This window comes from Petromyzon marinus, chromosome 27, assembly GCF_048934315.1.
Source record: "Petromyzon marinus isolate PM22_M1 ecotype Great Lakes invasive population chromosome 27, UKy_Petmar_22M1.pri1.0, whole genome shotgun sequence".
NCBI classification, from domain to species: Eukaryota; Metazoa; Chordata; class Hyperoartia; order Petromyzontiformes; family Petromyzontidae; genus Petromyzon; species Petromyzon marinus.
This window is the reverse complement of record NC_133693.1, coordinates 1,588,684-1,610,376: the sequence shown is the minus strand read 5'-3', so window position 1 is coordinate 1,610,376 and position 21,693 is coordinate 1,588,684. Positions and strand designations below refer to the sequence as shown.

At 47.6% G+C, this 21,693-nt stretch overlaps 1 protein-coding gene across 2 annotated transcripts in view; it reads right to left on the bottom strand.

Moving 5' to 3' along the window:
• The window catches only part of LOC116946660 (gamma-2-syntrophin), a 114,439-nt gene extending 101,070 nt beyond the window's left edge, over positions 1–13,369 (bottom strand). The window contains exon 1 of one of the 2 annotated variants that reach the window (XM_032961824.2): positions 12,487–13,369. In XM_032961824.2, coding sequence (XP_032817715.1) covers positions 12,487–12,564 — 78 coding nt within the window. In that variant the 5' untranslated portion in view covers positions 12,565–13,369. The remainder of the gene's footprint in view (positions 1–12,486) is intronic. The other variant, XM_032961823.2, reaches the window with a different exon arrangement.
• Positions 13,370–21,693: the final 8,324 nt, after the last annotated feature.

The window sequence follows — 21,693 nt, the reverse complement described above, 5'->3', positions numbered from 1 at the left end:
TAAACATAAGATCCTGGTCCGGTTCAATACAGTACACAAAATCCGTGACCTGATCCCATCCGTGAAGGATGTCATCCCTGACTTACAGTACCCCGGAGTTTACAAATTGAGTTGTACCTGCGGTGATTGCTATATCGGGGAGTCGAAACGACATATCTCTGACCGAATTTGCGAGCACAAATCAGATCTGAAACACAGCAGAACGAATTCATCTGCTGTGGCTGATCATTGTTACAACGCTATGGGTGATCATGAGATTGTCTTCTCCGATACCAAGGTTCTCTGTAAACCTACAGGTTATCACCAGAGATTTGTCCACGAAGCCATTCAGATATTCAAACACAGACATAACTTCAACCGAGAGGATGGTTTCAAATTAAGCAACCATTGGAAAGACGTTTCAAATCATACCAAACGTCAACTAATTTCTAACAGCAATTTCAAGTAATCGTATACCAAGCATATTCCTTCCGAACTTTCTATTAAACCCTTTTTCTACTCTCCCCTGACAGCACATTCTTGCCGATCTTTAATTTTTTCCGTTTCTATTGCACACACACAGTGACCCATCCTCCGCACCCTCTACACAGAAGCATGCTAATCCCCCAGCTAATTTTCTGACTGTAACACCCTGCTGCTTCAACACTTTAACACAGCTATTTGTAAGATGTAAACTCCTTTGTCAAGGCACCCTGCTCCTCCCACCGAGCTTAAAAAGACGCTGCGAATCTTAGCAGCGGTCATTGAAGTGCTGTCGTCCCGACAGTTCTGTTCCTTCACCTGAAGAAGGCCACTTGTGTTGTGGCCGAAAACGATTTTTGTCGTTTTATTTTTTACCAACGTGACTTTACCGAATAGAACCAAAGAGGATGGATCCTTGCAGTCACGAAAGCTTCAAATCTAGAATTGCCTTTCTATCATTTACACATCGCGCGGGGTACTAATTTGAGGCTTCGTCGACACTAGGGGAGGAAATGAACCAGTTTACATCATCGCCACCGATGTTAGCCATTGCCGGGAATCAAACTCAGGTGGCCGAGTTCGTAGCGCAGGGCACTGACGGCTGCGCCACTCACTCGCAATGCATCAGACACAGGCGCCATCGGGTGCGGCATTACAGACTGCAACTCTTGCGGAACAGGCGGGAGCATCACACGTGATCTTTTACAACCCTCGACAACACTCACAAATGATCCTATCAACTGCCATCGTTCCTCCACCACCATCATCCTCACAAATCCGTTCAACAGTGGAATATTTGCATCAGCGTTATGGCCAGGAGGCGGACGCGCTGGGGTCTGTAATCCTGCACTGCAGAGGCAGCGAGTGTTGGTAGATCACCGCACGAGCGTTGTGAAACTCCCTCCCTGTGGGCGTCGAGGCACCATTACCCTGGCTCGTCAGGAGACGGCAGTACAGCAAAATTGTGGACTCCACCTGTTCCGTCTGTATGGCATAGAGGGTTGCCCCCTTGCGTGCGTGTTGTCCAGGCGCTCCAGTTTCCTTCTACATGTAAACACTCATTCATTGAATGAAAACATCTTAATATACAGGGTGCTTCAAAATTGTTTTAACACTTATGTGGAACTATCGTTTTTAATGCAAAAAGAACTGATGATACTACACTCTAACATAACAAATGTATGTTCATAGCTTCACAAAGTCAAGCAGTATCCACTTGTTCAACGCATGTCTGGAATCTTCTCCAGGTGGTCTCCAGAACTCGGAGGCAGCACATTTCTTGTGGTATTGTTGCAAATTTGCGGAAGTGTTCACATTTATTTGAAGCACCCCGTATAGTGGACCGCAGAGCTTGGGAAATTGTTGGTCGCACCGGCTCACCACGTGGCTGCTGCTGCTGCTTTCCCGCTCGTCTGGGGTTCCTCCCCGCGTCTCTGAGTCGTCCTCTCTTTTCGAGAGCGATGAGTGAGTACTGTGCGGTGGCAGCGCCGCGTTACAAGTTGAGACTATTAGTCAAAGGGGACATTCAAAAACGGACATCAAAGCTACTGAATAAAATGTTTGCAGATTGTATAGGGTTCTAAATATAACAAGTGAAACTGATTTCTTGCTCAAAAATTGAGCAGTGATGCATTGGTGTACATCCACTGTTTACAGCCCAGACCCAGTGATTTCAATTCCACATTCCTATGTTGGGGACAGGTCTATCCATAATACAAGCACCGTTGACTTTCCCGCAAAACGGTACTCATTTTATTGACTCCAGAGGGAGTCAAACTCCCTGAGCAGGGTTTGACCTCACGACCTTCCTATTGCAAGCCACCCTCTCTAGCGCTGGGCCACCAGCCTGCTTACAAACACGCGCACTCTTTTTCAATGGGCGTTTAAAAACATTTATGTATGTGCTCTGAATGCGCAAACTCATCAGTGGACGGTGTTCATTGGAAATGTGCTGGAATGTATTTCCAAAGACGAACACCAGCAGTGCAAAAGTGCTCTGTGATTAATAAGCGAAGTGCACAAGTACACTCTGAGTTTCAAAACCGTGCACGGACACTTAATGAGAGCCGCGTGTCGCAGGGTTTTAGTGTTGCGCCCTGCCACGGCGCCCCGCTTTGCGCAGCCAGCTAACGAACGCTATTAACCTGCTCGCGGAGTACTTTTCGTAAGAGTAAGCAAAAGCAACAAAAGCACAAGCGAATTTAACGTGCACCAGCCGAAATGTGAACGCAAAATTCGCGCGCTTCATCCGATGGGCATTTCAAAAGCGACGCAATGGAGTCACTCTTCATCGGGAGTCTGCGCATTGCACGGAGCCGTCTTGCCTCGCACGAGCACGACCCGAAGCACTTTCTTCCGTTATCCTTTACAACAACAAAAAGTGTGGCCCTTATTGTACCGTTGACATGAAGTAGGCATGACCGCTATCGATCTCTGTTTTTATTAGTAATGCCCTCTCAGTGGGGTTCCTTTGCATAGCTCTCTCACCCTTGGGCTTGTATACCTAAAACCAAGGCTCTTAACAAAAGTCCAACGAATTATAAATAATGCACCACTTTACGGCCCTTTCACTGAGGGCGCCGTAATGGGCTACGCGCTGCAGTGGCCGAGCGCGTCGCTGGTGGCGGTGATTGCCGGCCACGGCCTTCCACGTGAGCCGTGCATTAACGGTGGACAATGCTTCGTGACAGGCTGCTTGGAACGTAGACTCGGGACACCCCCAAGTAGTTGTGCTGTGCGGGCGCTTTCTCCGATCTCACGCGCAAGTGAACTACGAGGATAAAGGAAGGGGGTGGGAGTGGGGGGGGAGAAGATGTGGGGGGGGGGGGGGGAGTGCGGAAAATAAAAGCTTTGGGCAAACTCCAGGTATCGCAGTTGGAAGGGAAATGAAACCCGCTACTCAGCGTGTCTCACCGCTACGCTTGGAAAAGCCAGCGGAGGGCCAAACGACCGCCAAGAAGCACAGACGTTGCTTCGCCGCGACCGCCCTGCCATGGTAGCACTCACTAACGTGCAGTGTCAGCTGCCACCACTAACCCCGGGTATGAAATAATTTTTTTTCTTCTCCCCCTTCAGCTTCTCTCCATTCAGGATTGACAGACAAAGTGGACAGGAAAAGTGCACCGCCAAAACTTTTAAAGTGAAGATGTATGTAAACATGCCACAGGATTTCCTCACTTATTTCTCTGATACGTAGGAAACAATATATAGTAAACGCACATTCCCAAATCAACCTATGCTGCCAACGGACGATGGCCTCCCCGTATCATGCCACTGATAGGAGTTGTAAATCGGGAATCGAACTCGGGTCGCTGGATTCATCGGACAGCGTGCTAGCCACCTCACGTACCTGTAAAATGAGGTTGGTTGGTATATTTACATCAAAATCAGCACGAGATTGACTTCATAGGAAGGCATTCAATGGCACGGAGAAACATAGGGGTTAATGTGTCAGGCTGAACCGTAGGGGTTAATGTGTCAGCCTGAACCGTAGGGGTTAATGTGTCAGGCTGAACCATAGGGGTTAGCGTGTAAGCCTGAAACGTAGGGGTTAACGTGTCAGGCTGAACTGTAGGAGGTAAAGTGTCAACCTCAACCGTAGGGGTTAATATGTCAGGCTGAACTGTAGGAGGTAAAGTGTCAGCCTCAACCGTAGGGGTTAATATGTGAGGCTGAACCATAGGGGTTAGCGTGTCAGCCTGAAACGTAGGGGTTAATGTGTGAGCCTGAACCATAGGGGTTAGCGTGTCAGCCTGAAACGTAGGGGTTAATATGTGAGGCTGAACCATAGGGGTTAGCGTGTCAGCCTGAAACGTAGGGGTTAATGTGTGAGCCTGAACCATAGGGGTTAGCGTGTCAGCCTGAAACGTAGGGGTTAATATGTGAGGCTGAACCATAGGGGTTAGCGTGTCAGCCTGAAACGTAGGGGTTAATGTGTGAGCCTGAACCATAGGGGTTAGCATGTCAGGCTGAACCGTAGGGGTTGACGTGTCAGGCTGACATGCGACCGTCTCTACTTTCCTCTCTTGTTCTTTACCACAAAAGCAATCCAAACACAACCTGCATCAGCCTCCCAGCCGGCGGTTCTTAAGGCCACGCCATTCTTCTCATCCACGCGTGTGCCACACTGCTACTTTGCACGGGCGACAACCACGCCGCCAATGTCCTAACAACACATTGCACGGCTGTAACTGCAGCACGAATAATAAAGCACTGGAGGTGCAGTTTTTTCTTCTTCGCTAATGTGCCATTGAGCAATCTAAGGGCGCCGCAAACTTCGCAGTTTTCGCTCAAGCAAGACGTACACACGTTTTGCATTGTATTTTGGCGTTACGAATATATTTTATCACACCGCACTGTGGCTTTTTTCCGATCTGATATTGATGCAAGATCGGCCTTGGATTTTTTTTTTAAACTGCATACAGTCATGGTGAAAAAAAAACAAAGTTTCCTTCATATTGTTTTCAATATTATTTATTGAACCACATGTTATCATTAATAATTTTCATCGCATTTTTCTTTGCCTTCCATTACTGATTTTAGCTACGTCATTCCAGATAATATGTTTTTGGCAATATAAGTCCATTTTATGAAATTCCACATTCCTGGAACCCACATGCAGCTCTTTAGAAATAACTTAAAGCTTTTGTCATCATTCTAATGTTCCGGCAATGAAAGAGAGAGAGATATTTTTCAAATCTTCTTTTGTCTGCCTTGTTTTATTGAAATAAATGTTACGGTGTTGCCAACATTTTTTTAAGTGTATTATTTTGTTTTATTAAAGCTACGTGCCTTCTGTAACTTGACTTGAGCAATTGTCTGCCTGGCGGCGCTAGCGGCTATCCGAGCACACTCAGAGACTCACGGCCAGCCTCCTCCCCACACCACGTCCTCAAGCCTCCAGGCTATCTTTGTTCCCAATATGAGGATTTATTTTATCTTGAGTAACGAGCGGGAACGAATGTTAATTAACGCAAACGCGCGGGCAGCCCAAATTCATTTTTTTTGCTTTCCTCCCGTATGCTTACACTATCCCTCCGCTCCGCGCTCGCAATGCCCGATCTGCGATGCGTCATCTTAATGTGGCACCGGCGGTGCGCACCGTTAAATATCTCCCGTGCCAACACGAGCCGTATAACATCCCCGCGTAAAAAAAAAAACGAGAGCCGTGAGTGGCAGACGCTGCCCGCTCCCACTGCAGCAGTTCGTCGCTGAAAACGAAATGAATGAATGTATGTCGACGCAATAAAAGGCAAAAAAACATTTATCGTCAAAAGCAAGAACACAGTGGCTGGGCCCAAGGAATGTAATGAGAACGTGCTCATCACAAGATCGTGAGAGGTGGTGGCACCTTGGCAACGAATCCATCTCGCAGTGGATTGAGCATGGCTGATGATACAACTTTTACTATTCCAGCGTTTTTATTTCATTAACTCTGCTTCGATTTTTGGTCACATTCATAGTACACCACCTATGGCTGCTCGCCAACGGACTTTTATTCCAAGGCATTGATGCACTAATTTCTCAGTCACGCAACGCTGAACTAAGGGCACTGAATGTATCAGAGCTATGGGACAAGCTGGCTATCAGCACACCTTAAAAGCAGGACGTCTGGCCAGCATGGAAGAGAAGGCAAAAACACCCTCGAGAAAGGCCCTTTCTAGATCCTTCTGGTGCAGGCTCTTCTGCCAGCAGTTGCGTGAGCAAGCGTTCACAGGGCTGCATCTTTACCTATGTAATGCCAGTTCTCATATAACTACACATCCTCACATTAACTGGTGGGTGTGGGGGGGGGGTGAAGGGAAACTCACTTCTGATACGAGCACACTACTTCAGGACTGTGCTCATATTCAGCTTTGCCGCATCGCCCGATGTCAAGGATCTTCCACCCGCCTATCGCACTGACTTCTAAGGCGGAGCACTCATTAAGTCAGACAGGTACCGAACTCCGCAAAGCCATGCTGACAGATTCTCTCAGAGCAATTCGTTGCATGAGTGCGTGTGGTGTGCACACCATCCTACGAGCCGCGGGCATTATTTATTTTACAATCATTAAACATGCTTGTGCAGGGTAAGCTCGATCATTAACCTGTGTTCAGCCGGTTTATAAGGAGAGAATGCGAATCCTCTTTTCATTAACTCGTAACTATGTAATCTAGACGAAGTGATGTTCTGCTCAAACGAGCATTGATGCATCAGCGGTCATCTCCTGTTTTCAGCCCTGAGCCGGTGGTGAAAATTCCATATTTCTTACGGCAAGGACAAGTCCACCCACAGGACAACCACTGTTGACATCCACACAAAAAGTAGTACTCGATTTATCGACCCCACAGGGATCATGAGCTGTCGACCTCCAACCAGGATTTGAACTCGCAACCGTCTGAGTATGAGGCGCTCGCTCTCACGCTGAGCTTTTGGCAATGCACAACGGGTTTTAATTATTTAAAAAAAAAAGAATCGCCACCAATGCGCCGCAGTGTAACCTTAGTGCCCTCCAGAACTTGACTACAGGCGACAGCTGTATGAACGCGCCCTATAAGGGACGCGTGTTCATTGCTAATATTCTCGTTACACGCAAATCGGGGAGGGTGTGCGCCGAGATGTATCGGCGGCCTCAAAAGGCCACACCGCCTGCGGCCAGCGTAGCGTCGAGGTCACGCAACGCCCTCGCATCAGGTGGCGAAAGTGAACGTGCAGTCTCGCTCACTGCAAGGGCCATCGCTCTCACGGAAGCCGCAGCGACAGCGGCGATTTCAATCAATAATAACGTGCGACGCGCGAACCCGCTTAGGAGTTGAGCTCTCGTACGGCGCGCGAATGTGCAAAAGCGCAGGGGAAGGGTAACTTTCCCATCAATTTATTTAACCAATTTTGTCAACTCGCGCACGCACGCACGCTCGAGGCATCACTGAAGCCGTGAAGAAACTGTGAGGCGCGGCTTGGGCCGCGACGTGTCGTCATGGCTTAGAGGGGACGATGCCCGGCAGCGAAGAGCATCGACGGAGTGGCAGCCAAGGAACGGAACGCGTCCGAAGTGGATTGTTACATCGCATGGATTCTTACCTCATTTTGCGTCTCTAAAATCTGAACTGCTCTGTCCCATCCCGCCCTCTACGCTCCCAGTCTCCACCGTCCCTCTGTCATGTCTCCCTCGTCCTGCCCCCAGTCTCATTCTCTCGTTCCTGCTCCCTTCGTGTTCCCCTTCACGGGAACCAACTCCCCCTGCAGCGCACAGAGCGATCATTTTCGCGAACCTGCAGCTTCCGTTCCTCCCTTGCAACAACCCCCATCTCTTCTCCCCTAGCCCACCATCACATTGATACTGCTACTCCCCGCTCCTGCCCCCAGCTACATCCAGGCCTACCCGAACCCCTATCACTACCCCTACCCCTATCACTACCCCTATCACCAGCCCTATCACTACCCCTATCACCAGCCCTATCACTACCCCTACCCCGATCACCAGCCCTATCACCACCCCTATCACTACCCCTACCCCTATCACCACTACTATCACCACCCCTATCACTACCCCTACCCCTATCACCACTACTATCACCAGCCTTCCCCAACTCCTCCGTAACCATCTACACCAGTCTTCCTAACTGTCACCATGACTACACCACCACTTGTAATAACAACCCCACTCTTTATTTTAACCACTGTCATCTTACGTACAATTATATAATTATTGTAAAGCACCTTGGACTAAGGTGTTATATAAATCTACGTAAGATTATATCACGACATGGGGAGGTCTTCGTCCAGCAGTAGATTAAACATGGCTGGTGATGATAATGACGCAAAATCAGCACATTTATTTAATCGCAATTTTGTTAAGGAGTGAGTGTTACGTGCATTGTTGGTTAATTACAAGATATTTATATGAGTTAGGAGCAAATGTGTTGGCCATGGAAGGAGGGTATTTCCCATTCCCATCAGAAATCCATGTCAGGATATATTAAAAGAATCCCGTGGTTTAATCCCGTGGTTTAATAATTCATAATCACTCCCATCATCCCTTGTCCATCCACTGCTGGATAAAAGCCTCCCCACACCAATATCATCCCTCAGGGTCCCAGTGCTTCCACCATGCGTCTCATCCCTCCGTGCGAACTCATCTCGTCGCTGCGTCTCCCCTCCGCCCGTCCGCTCGGACGCGTCCCCTCTTTGGCCGCCATTCCATCACCAGCCTCGTCCATCGGGCCCCCATCTCGTGACGTGCTCTCATCACGCCGATTTACGTTTATTAATTGCCAATTATGTCCCTCCCCGATTTGTGTTTGTTATTTGATCTACGTCTTCGCCTTTCTGTCTCTCGGTGTGATTCCAAGTATGCAATCGATACTCCCCAATGTCATGACAGATCAAGCAACAATAAGCTGTGCCTTCATTATTGCTGCAATAATACCTTTACTAAATGCGCTGCGGACATCGTTGATTTGTTTCATCATCATCATCATCAGCCATGATCAATTTTCTGGTGGATCCACACCCCCCCCCCCCCCCCCAAGATCTCTCACGGATTTGAAATGTTACCATCGGATGCCTTCCATTCCCTGGCTACCACTCCATCACTATTGTTGACCATCAGCCATCATCCCTGGCCAAAGCCACTCACCGTTATTAACAAACTTGATTTATGTCTTTATTAACAGACGTGAGTTATGTCTTTATTAAGAGACGTGATTTATATCGAGAACCGACATGTGTACGCACGTAGATTATCTACTCCACGTGTGCCTCTTTCTTGCTGTCTGTTTAATAACAGTACGTGAAAATCGTATTGACAGACTATTCAATTATAAAACAACAACAACAACAACATCACTCGTCGGAGATGTGGTCATCCTCTCCCGTAAGTCGCTGGGGAGGCCTCATGAGATCAGCAGCAGCTGAATGCGTTTGAACCACACACACACGCACCTGTTTTAAACCACACACACACACACCTGTTTTAAACACACACACATACCTGTTTTAAACCACACACACACACCTGTTTTAAACACACACACACACATACCTCTTTTAAACCACACATACACACACCTGTTTAAACCACACACACACACCTGTTTTAAACCATACATACACACCTGTTTTAAACCCAGCACATTCAGACCACACACATACCTGTTTTAAACCACACATACACACCTGTTTTAAACCACACACACACCTATTATAAACCACACACACACCTGTTTTAAACACACACACATACCTGCTTTAAACCCAGCGCATTCAGACCACACACACACCTGTTTTAAGCCACACATACACACCTGTTTTAAACCAAACACACACACACACCTCTATTATAAACCACACCCACACACACCTGTTTTAAACCACACATACACACCTATTATAAACCCAGCACATTCAGACCACACACACACCTGTTTTAAACCACACACACACACACCTAGTATAAACCACACACACACACCTGTTTTAAACCACACATACACACCTATTATAAACCCAGCGCATTCAGACCACACACACACCTGTTTTAAACCACACACACACCTGTTTTAAACCACACACACACACCTGTTTAAACCCAGCGCATTCAGAGCAGCGGCGGTGATTGAAATAACTTAGGCGAGCCGTGCAACACACAAATAGGATCCCCTCCCCTTTCCTAAAGCGACAGAGCTATAAAAACGAGTGTAGTTAGGACATGCCAAACAAGGCAGTCGATTGATGATTATTAATGGCCCTGTACTGTGAATTGCAATGAGGGGCTGGCGTGAACGTGCCTTGTCGCGCCTTTATTCCTGACTCTAAGCGTCTCGTTTGCCTCCACGTTTGCTGTTGTTTTTTTTTCCACTTCACATTTGTCGTGCAGGGTTGAATCACGGGTTACTTCGCTCGATTTGCGAAACTCCGGACTCTCATGCGTCACCACACATTGCTGGACAGCTCTGACGAAGCTTCGATACAAAATGGTTAAAGGCTACACAGTGTGTTGCCTTTCCTGCATAGAGACTCAGCGCAGCCTGCACAGTGGAGGGATGGGCTGTCTCTCTCATGACGAAGGGCTCATTACCCGAAACGTCACCTGTTATATAGTTGTTCCTCTCTAGAGCAATGCTATTTACGAATGTAGATGTTTTTTGTATGATATTTGTTCTTGTGTACCACTGCCAACAAAGGATTACATTTTTTTGTAGAAATAGTCCATATATGATAGATGCACATTCTACAGTAAATACGAATGATCAATTTACATCCACCTTAGGTGAGTGCACTGCTGCATAGCCTCTGCGATTGACTTCGTACGATCCACACCAGCGCCTCGAAGGCGAGTAAGCGACTGCATTGCAATCTCCTCTTTCGCTGCATTTCGCGAGTTCCCATGTTGGCATTCGCACGGAGGAAGAATCGTATCGATATCAAGAGGCGATGCTCCATGTCCCCCCGCGGCGGCGGGGCGGGGGGGGTCATTCCCTACAACAACAACAAAACTAACGAGGACTGTCATTTAACTGACTTCCAGATACTGCTCGCAGACACCGACGCATCGACATACACCGTCAGGCATATTTATAAAACCCGTCATTCGTCTGGTCTGGCATCAGCAGTCCGCAAAGGGATGTTGTTCACTGCGCGTACGGGAGCAAGATCAAACAGCAATACTTGTAACGCAGCAGCGGCTGTGGACTTTGGATTACAACCAAATGCATTAGCCATTAACAAGGGCGCGTGCAATTATGTAATGGCCTGCATTGTACCGCCACTCCCATCTGCCCCGGTGCTGTCTGTGCTGAATCTGGAGGATAAATGCTGCGGGTTTTGCCCGATTTCGAAAACCTGTAACTGCGCAGAGTTCCGTGGCTGCTACAGACACGGGCCCAACGCTCCCCCCCCCCCCCAGTGATACAGAAGCTTGGCACTCGTGGCCAATTCGTTTACAAAGTACTGTTTGTAATGTTGTAATAAGCCATTTGTTTAGCGACTAACAGACGATTAATTTGTTCACAGCCTATTAATTTACAAACAAAACGGGAAATTGATGTAGCCATTTTTTTATCCATGTCAGTCCATGAAAAGGCACGAATGATCACTGCACAACGTATTTGAAGAGCAAAATATCTCCTCCAATAAATAATGCATTCGATGTCATCGCAACTCTCCACTCATCGCCAGCCTCCTCCTCCGTCGACACTTTGTGCTGGGCACCAAATGAGTGGCGGAGAGTTTATGTTACCATTGCGTGTTGCTCCACTAACTCTGTTATTATTTATGGAGTTTTTCTTTTACCCAACTTATTTGGTCTCAATGGACTCTCACCTGCTAAACTACCTGATAAACAAACAAAGGGAAAAAATAGTTATCTGTCGGCATAAAAATAAAATGTTTTCAGTCTAGCAGCCGATGAGCCTTGTCAGAGCAAATATATTTATCAGCAGAATTTTGTTGAAGCAGGAAAACTCTGAACTGATTTAAACAATACTCTTTGGTTCTATTGGGTAAAGTCACGTAGGTGAAAATAAAATAACAAAAAATCACGACGTATTTTATTTTCACCTACGTGACTTTACCCAATAGAACCAAAGAGTATGGATCCTAGCAGTCACGAAAGCTTTAAATCTAGAATTGATTTAAACAACCTCATCATCAGAGTTCGACCTGCTAAACAAATGCTGCTGTCTTGCCATGTTAATGGTAACATGTCGACTTAAGCTCTGAGGCCCATTTAGCACAACAACAGCAAAATGTGTAATCTGTCATGTTCATGAAATGCAATCGCATAGCTTAGTGTACCACCAGAAATTGCCATTTCGGTCGGAGTCCCGTAGTCAACTCCAAACACACAGCACTCTTCTCATATAATCCCTATGCACCACGGAGCCGAATTTCTCCAATTTCAGCACTGGACAGTTCCCCACGAGGATTTGAATGGCAGCTCACAGCCAGAATAGCCTGGCCCAAGGCAGACAGGGACAGCGGTGGCAGGGGAGAGAGGGACAGAATCTGGCAGGAGAGAGGGGACAAGGAATGGGCACTCACCCAGGCAGGGACAGGCAGTGAGAGTGGCCGGTCCGCGTGCTGCTGCTGCTGCTGCAGGCTCTTCGGGAGCGCACTCATGGCCCAGTGGAGCGAGCCGGGGAGGAGACACAGTCAGCCAGAGCCGGGCCGGCGCACGCTGGCACCACGGCGACGGTGTGGGGAGCGCGGCACGGCAGGTGTGGGTAGAGCCAGACACTAATTATCACATCCTAGCATAGAGCAATTGCTAGATAACTCATCCGTGAAATTAATTACATCATCCCCCCCCCCCAACCACCACACCACACTGGCGACACCTACAATTATAATCACTTTTATTAAATTAACTGACTCTTCTGATCCACACTTTGTGGTCTCTCCCTTATTTTGCTTTATTAAATATTTGTCGTCCGGTTGATGATTTCCAACAACAACAACAAAAAAAGCTCCCCAATAACAACAACGAAGAGGCTTTAAGTGCGACAGACGAGCCGCTCTTTTCTCAGATACCTAAAATTCTGCTGCACTCCGCACTCACTCTCGAAAATATTTTGGGTCAAGTCCATTGCCTCCGCGGGTGCCGATGAGCGCACGGAGAAAGCTGGGCGCTCGGCGCGCAACGGCAGCCACCGCAGTCATCTGTTACCGGGGCTCGGACCCCTACAGAGCAGAGCTCCAGCGCCGCGTGCGTCTCCCTCCACGCATTCACCCCGCCTCGCCGATGGACATGTCACCACTGGCTCCCGAGTGAAGGTTGCGGAGAGAGGTGGAGGCAGCCCAGGCACGGAGCCGATCAGCCCTCGCTACGCGCGCGCGTGTCTCTGTGTGCGCGCGTGTCTCTGTGTGCGTGCGTGCGCGTGTGCGCGGTGTTGCGCTGCTATGAGCATCCGATACTACCTCCCCTCCCTCCCTCGCTACCTCCCCTACTCCCTCCATCCACCTCTCCCTCCCTCCCTCCAGCCCTCCCTCCCCCGCTGTTCTCAAAGCCAGCCAACTCGCCCCATCCTCCTTCTCTCCCTGCTCCTCCCTCCCTTTGTCGGGCCCTACCCCCACCATCACCACCCCCTGTAAGCCTCCCTTACTTCTCACTCCGTGTCCCTACCCTGCGTCTCGCCCCCTCCTGCTCCTCCTACCCCCTACTCAGCTGCTTTTTTCCCCCGACTTTCCAGGACGTCTGGCCATCTGCCCAGCAGCCCACGTGGACCCCTGACCCGCTGGCGGGATTGATGGAAAGTAATTAATCACCTGCAGGAGCGAGCGAGCACAAGAATTCCTGATACTTTCCCATTAGGCCGTTTCCACGCTGTGGGAGGGTAACTGCCTGTTGCCAGCAGACGCTAACCCTGCGCCTCGTGTGTATTGAACTCTAACCGTGGGCTAAATAAATCCAAATTGCGTTGCATTGCGACGCCAAGGAAGGTCACACGTAGCAACGTTGTCCATTACATCACCTCTTGAGTCTTGCTGACATTAGAGTAGAAGGTAATGCGCACAGTGCCTCTCAATGTGAAACGGATTTTGTCTAGGATATTGGAAATATAGTAATTCCCTTTTCATTACACTTCATGAAAAGTGTTAAGATGTTCTGTTTATTATGTTTAATATTATGCCAATCCATTCATGCTGTTTGGGGACAGACAGAAAGATCGAGCCAACACTGGCAGTAGGCAATAACTGCCCTCGTGATGAGCAATGAACCAATACATCAATATTGAGATTTCTTCGTGTAATTTTATAGACTTGGAAAGGTGCTGAAATAATAATAATACTTGTCATCATTAATAATAACTAACATGGCCTGGCAGGAGCTGAACATCCTTACGAGTTCACGAGCCGCTTTGGAACGCTTGCAATGTCGAATAGAAATATATCCGACTCGATTCGCGCGAGTTGTTCAATTTTGTCCGGCACTTTCATGCGCTCGACACGTAAATTATCTTTTTGCATGAACGCCTCACAAAGGGCGGGGTGGAGTGTGCTAGATCCGGACTTTTATCACTACACGTCCAGTAACATTACAGTGCGTTCACCGAATTGATGAATATATTCAATTGTTTCGTATGGGAATAAAAATGTAATTGTCTTGTGCTTTGCTTCTCTTTGCCTGGGTGACGATTGTCAGCGATAACATTCACGTACATGATGTTTACAATTAGAACTGCCGTGTTTTGAATCCATCGGTAAATAAAAGTTTACCATTTTATTTTCTCAAAAATTCACATTGCGTTACTTGTTCAGCTCTCGCTGTGCTTTTGCAAGAACTCGTTTTCTGAAGCCAAAATAATTCAAACCAAGATATAAGGTTTTAAAATATATGCATTATGATGCAACTGATAATTTTGCATTAAAAATACAACTGATAATTGTGCACAAGACTAAAGTGAGATGTCAGCACGTGCAATTTGCTTGCTTGTGAGTCGACACCTACGCTTGTTTGGCCTGACATTTAGCTCCAAAATAAATAACACTGTCGCAATGTTTACACGTTTTTTTTTGCTTAAAATATATTTGATCATCTTACCTGAACTGTAACCTTCCAGCAGCTAATGACTCCGCCAGGTCCTAACTAGCATCCCACTAATGGTTCCAATTCGAATTTCCATTTATCTCAAGGTCAGTCAAAGTCAAGTTTATTTTGCCCCACTTCTATATTAACAATAGATTCCCCCTTTTTATTAAAGTTAAGCTTTTCTTCCCCTCCGCTTGTCTTCCCTCCCCTTTAAACAATCCCACACCCCAGCCCACAGTCGAGTCCCTGCGCTAGGACGGAAGCAGGCCCTCCTGTCTCCCTTTCCACTACCCTGTGAGCACCGCGTTTCGGACTTCTGCCCGCGGAATTCCTGTGCGACGTTCCCTTTTCATTGCTCGCTCTTTGTACCAGGGTCTTGTCAAAATAAAAAAATGAAAAATTATCATATATATTTAAAATCAAGGCTGTTATTTCCACTTGGCGCTCGTTTGCCTCCACCGTCATCGCCAAACGTGTTCGCATCCGGGATCTAGAATCACACGACAAGGTCGATCTTTGTGAATATGTTCAACACCGTTGCTGCTGCCACTGCTGCCGCTCTTTCAGTCGACCCGGGAGTTCATGGAGACCGTCTAACAGACGCATAATGTACTCCAGTATCTCCGTGGTCCATCCACGATTGCTTTGGAAATCTGTAGCCTCGCCCGAGGGAATTCGCCACCCTTTCCCGCGCACATGTCCCCGCCACCCTAATCTAGCTTGAAGCCGCTGTTTTGGATACGTAAATAGCATCAGCCCATAATTGTTTTCTAATGTTTTCATTACTTATGCTCTCCCATCCCGTTCTCTTTCCCACTGCTCCTGGTTTCGCGCTAAACGCCTTCCCTAAACGCTGCTTCCCAAGTCCGTGAAATCCTTGTGCATTTTCCACTAGCTCGGTATCGGCGCATTAGCCGCGCTGTTTTTTTACAATTTTTCCAATTTGAGAAGTGTAATCTGTCCACCGACAACTGACTTCTATATATGTTTTAACGAGGTTGTTAACGTTATCCTCCCCCTGGCACGCGTGCCAAAGTACGAGTCTTCCTCACACATCGGGGGCCGCAATCGTTACCTCCTTGATCTACATGGGTGCCTCATATTTCATCTCCCCTCGTAATATTTAACGAGACGGTCGATATCCCAATGGCCACCGAAGAGTAAACCCGGAAAAAAATCCGTTCAACTTGGGGGGGGAAAAAAAATGCTACCACATTGACCCTGCCCCCCAGGGCTGCTTCGTGATGAATGTGCCCGATCCCCTAGCCAGTGCTGGCCACGTGCCGAAGTCAGCCGAGCTCAGGCAGCTGGAATCGTAGGCAGCCTCAGAATATATATTACTTTCCCTTTATCGTCCGTAGCCGCTTTTTGTTTAGTCTTCTCAGCCAGAGATTATCGCTGCCGGGACATTCCGAGGCTGGCTCTTCTCCGGGCGGGGATGAAGTACCGTGCTGCTCAAACGCTGCTAATTAACACGCAGCCGTGCGTTCCTACCAAGGCCTCACCGCAAAAGTTGCCAAAGGCAATCGTGAACTTTAGTGCTTAATGAGAAAATAAGGACGTTTGTTTTTTTTCTTTTAATGTGATTTCAAATTTACTTTATATAACCTTTTAATTGCTTGTGACGGTCAAAGCTCCTAACTACGAAACCCAAATAAAACATTTTCTCAACGTCATGGGTTTTCTCAAGACTGTGCTCTTTAGGCACCATGTCCGACATTTCACTTCCGTGTGCTGGGGAGCTTTCACAGGAACTTCCAAAAAAAACTGTGGCTCCAATGACGGGCAGCGAAACGTCGGACATCGTTGCCAAGCAACGCGTAGCGGTAGAACCCGAGGACACAACGGAGAGGTCCAAATGCCTCCTCTCCTTTTCACCCCTCAGTTGTAAAGACAAACAGACTTTTGTGCAGTCATCACTGGCAGGCTGGAGAGGATCTGACGCAGACACGAGCGTCTCCCCAGACCCAGTGTTATGGTCTTCTCGGTGTCCGCCTTAGGGCTTGGAACTCACGGCCTTGAAATTGCCGACTCAGGACCCTGGACACGGGCATCCTCAGAGAGTTAATATGACGCGGCCGTAGGCCTCACGCTGTAGAGTCACATTTGCGAGGCTGCGTTGATAAATATTCTTCCACGAGCCCCAGGGCACGGGCTCTCAAAAGAGATCTGACAAGTTAGTTTGTTGGGTTTTTTTTTTTGCTCCAAAAAAGAAGACAAGCAAGCAAAAGTTAGCGGGCGTGCAGTTACACCCGCAACACGAAGCCCAATTGAGGCTGAAGCGATGCCTGTTAGCTGCGTCGCTTAAGCGGTGCGACTCTCGGGATCGCGTGCGAGAGTCTCTTGCTAAGGCCGCTCGCAGACTCAAAGCAAAAGCCTAAATTTGTGCGAGGCTGAACAACGCCGTTCCGTCCTCTCAAAAGGCCAACAATCGACAATGTCTCGAGTGACCACGTGCTTGTAATCGGGTCTCGTCGGATGGCTCGTTTAAGTGTGAACCCGGTCACACGTCCCTTCTGCTGGTCAGGGGGAGCGATGGACACGAACGAAACGAAAAATGGAATAACCAAGTCTGTGAAGTGCGCAAAATAAAGGTGGAATTGCATTGAGATACAGAAAGAAGAGCACGTGGATTAGAGAACATACACAGGTGAAATATATAATTATATATAGAATATATAATTCAAGCTGTTAAGATAAGTATATGGGTTTTGACAGGAGAGCTTATGGCTAGAAGGGATGATGACCGATGATCAAGAAGTGACAGAGTGGAAAGCCAAGGAATGGAACGTGTCTGAGAGGACGTTCACTGGAGAGATGGAGTGATGAAATGAGCTCATGTGCAGGTGCGAGATTGATTGTTACATCGCGGGACTGTGAGATATGGCAACAGCCTGGGGATGATTTTGTCCAGCAGTGGATTTATGATGGCCACTGATGAGCCATGCTGATGAATAGGATTGTTGCTGGGATCGATTCAGGCATGTGAATAATAGGAAGAGTGGATTATAGGAGGGTGAAGAAGAGGCTTTTACTCTATAGAAATATGTAAACACTGAATATATTGAGAGGCACTTGAGAGCACAAGCTCTTTGCGTGCAGTCATGCAAATGCAATTACAGGTCCACACAGGACCCGAGAAAGCACAAGCCCACACTGAGGTTTAAACATAACACGCAGGACACACAGCAGAGCATATGCTGGCAATTTGCAGTAGCAAGAACAACAACAATAACAACAACAACAAAGCCAGTGAGGCTTATCATCATCTCATTCATGATCCCCAAACACTGGCCTAGAGATTTACTCTTATTCACCAACACACCTAGGATTTATTATGTTTTGTTCAATTCAAGCTGTAGGATTGGGCTAAAAATATAAATTTTTATTTTAACATCAACTCTTTAGTGCAATTTGCATAGTAAGAGCACGTGATTTAAAGTGTCTCATAGAGAGCTGAAAAGATAATTACAGCACTGCATTTTAACTTGACAACGTAGCATTGTCGGCACTTTGTGGTAACAATTCCATTTGCAAGATGGATGTAATAGAATCGCACATAAACTTAAGGTTAAAAAATATAGAGTGCATTTAAAATTCACACATGCTGAAATTGCCCTAAATTATTAAGGCTCATGTTTTAATTCAATTGTATATTAATTCTGAGAAATGGCTCAATCATTGCCAAACGTTGGAGGATATTACGTGACATTAAACTAACCCTAAATTATTCAGGAGGCTTACGACCCAGAATCACAGCACGGGAAAATATTTAAGATTTCCTCAATTAATAATTTTTCAATGTATTTTCTCAAAATATCAATCAACGTCTCAGGGCTCGGCGCTTAAGTATCAATGTAAGGCAGTTCACAGCGCCCCCTACTGAGACAATAAACATCCACAAAATAAAAAAAATAATCAGCAACCCTTATATTTCTTCGTTCGTGTTATATTTTCCATCAGAACCAGCAAATTACAAATTTTAGTTCCTATTATTTAAATTACCTCGGGCTAATGTAACACCCACCCAGCCAGCCACCCACCCAACCACCCAGCCACCCACCTACCCATCCAGCCACCCATCCCACCTACCCAACCATCCACCCACCCAGCCACCCACTCAGCCACCCAGCCACCCTGCCACCCACCCACCCAGCCACCCAGCCACCCAGCCACCCACCTACCCACCCAGCCACCAATCCAAGCCACCCCCTCACCCAGTCATCCATCCAGCTAGCCACAAACCCAGCCAACCACCCACCCAGCCACCCACGCACTAACCCAGTCACCCACCCACTCAGCCACCCAACCCACCCAACAGCCATCCACCCAACCAGCCACCTACCCACCCAGACACCCATTCCACTCACCCATCCACCCACCCACCCAGCCACCCACTCACCCAGCCACCCACTCAGCCACCCACTCAGCCACCCATCCCACTCACCTAGCCACCCACTCAGCCAGCCACCAACCCAGCCAGCCACCTACCCAGCCACCCACCCACCGCACTTATTTATTTAGCGATTGCTATTTCACATAAAATGAATAATTTGCACTCCTTCCCATGGATGGCAAGATGGGTAGCAGTAATCCTTCCCTGCCCTCGTTTGTTGTCCTTCCCCCGCACCTTCGATTAGCACGGTTGGCTACGTACGGTGCGAAAGAAGCTCAACATGCATATGTACACATTCCCAACCACCACATTTCCCTTTGAAAATTATTTCTGCACGGCTGCGATGCCGTAGGTGCACAACCGGCTCGATCGGCAGATGTTCGTCTGCGACTGCAAGTTGTGCTCGCGAGGAGGGATGGGAGGAACGTCAGGCGGGCCTCACTCAGCCAGCGGTATCCTCAAAAATCTCCAAGGCGCACGCCTCCAAACCCCCACCGCCACAGCGAACCCGCAGCGCTCCCGCACTCTCTTCTCTTGCGGCACCTCCTCCTCCTCCCCACCACCACCACCACTACCTCGCTCTCTTCCCAGCACCGTCACCCTCCCCCCCTGCTGAGTGCAACGATTCGTGCCAGGTGTGAGAGATTCTGCCACAGCAGCTGGAGTCTAAATATTCATGAATTCTCAGGATCCCCGACCCGCAGATGTGACGGCTGCGAATGCTACTGTACGTCGGATAAATAATTCCCCGCTGCGTCTCGGAGCATCCATTTTCACGGTCGACGGCAAGGTTTTTGGCATCGTCGGCAATGCTCAATCCACTGCTGGATGAAGGCATATCCCAAGCAGCCGCCACTGCTCACGATCTTGCGACGCATAAACTAATTGTGCCTTGTGTGAGGGTGCCTTCGCCTGCCTCTGTGAGCCCCTAGGTGCACTCAATAACTGAGTGACACTTCACGCTTTTTAAATCTTTGTTTTTATTTTGGGGGGGGGGGGGGGGGGGGTAATAGATTGGCATGCTCTGCTGTGAAACCAACGTTCCGAGTCAAATTCCAAACCACTAGACACATTATTGAGCAGCATGATGAAGTGTGATCGAAAACTCCCACGACCGACACGAAAACTAGACGGCCTTCATCCAGCAAGTTGTTTGATAACTGTAATCACTATTCTGTAGTTTATATTTCCATAAAGATCAACTCACTTAAAGTTCAGACGCAAATGAATGCCTGTGGGCGTACCCTAAACGTGTTTTGTTTATCAAACATTATTACAATATTAAACATGCAGCTGAAATAACTTGGAAGAATACTGCCAGAGTTGGTATGCCAATTGTACTGTCAGATAGGGGATTAAAAAAAACGATTACGGTAGAACTCCCGCTATCCGTGGTCCGGTTATCTGGGGGTTTAGTTACACCGCTACTCAAATTCAGGTATCCAGGGATTATATCCCAGGTAAATAACTGCAGTATGTTGGACAAAGCGCTTTCCTAATGAACGATCTTTTATGCCTCTTTTTCGATTTAAAGCTTTCGTGACTGCAAGGATTCATCTTCTTTGGTTATTTCGGTAAAGTCACGTAGAATGAGAATAAAATAATAAATTGATAAAATAAAATAACACAATAATATTCTCACGACGTTTCGGCCACAACACAAGCGGCCTTCATCAGGTGAAGGGACGAGACTGTCTGGTAGGACAGCGCTGGAGTGAAAGAGCCACGTTCAGATCACGGCCTTTAAGCTGTGTGAGAGGAACAAAGCGCCTTGACAAAGGAATTAGCATATAATTTAGCATTGAAATGGCTGAATGATTAGCTTGTGACTGGTCACAGAAATAGTTACGTGACTTTACCGAAAGAACCAAAGAAAACGATCTTTTAGCCCAGCGCGCATCGTCACGCGAGCAAACGGTCTGGGTGGGGAGTGGCCGAGCTGAAGTGAGCGTGGCAGATCGTGGTGGCAATTCTCCACCAAAGCAGTGGACGTGCACGTTAGTTCATGGAACATGCGTCCACCTTGGTTAAGTCATCGAGCAACAATACGTAATGTTCTCCACCATTCAAAAAAGTGTTCCCCGAACACTCTGTTCAATAAGAGCGAACTTCCAAACAACGAACTACCGCCTCGCGGCGACACTGCAGAGCGCTCTGACAATTGGACGCACCCCTGGAATTATATACATGAGAATTATACGAATTATATACATGAGAATTATATGAGTGAGTTGTATGAATAATAATTATCAGAGTGAGTTATATGAATGAGAATTATACGAGTGAGTTGTATGAATGAGAATTATATGAATGAGTTGTATAA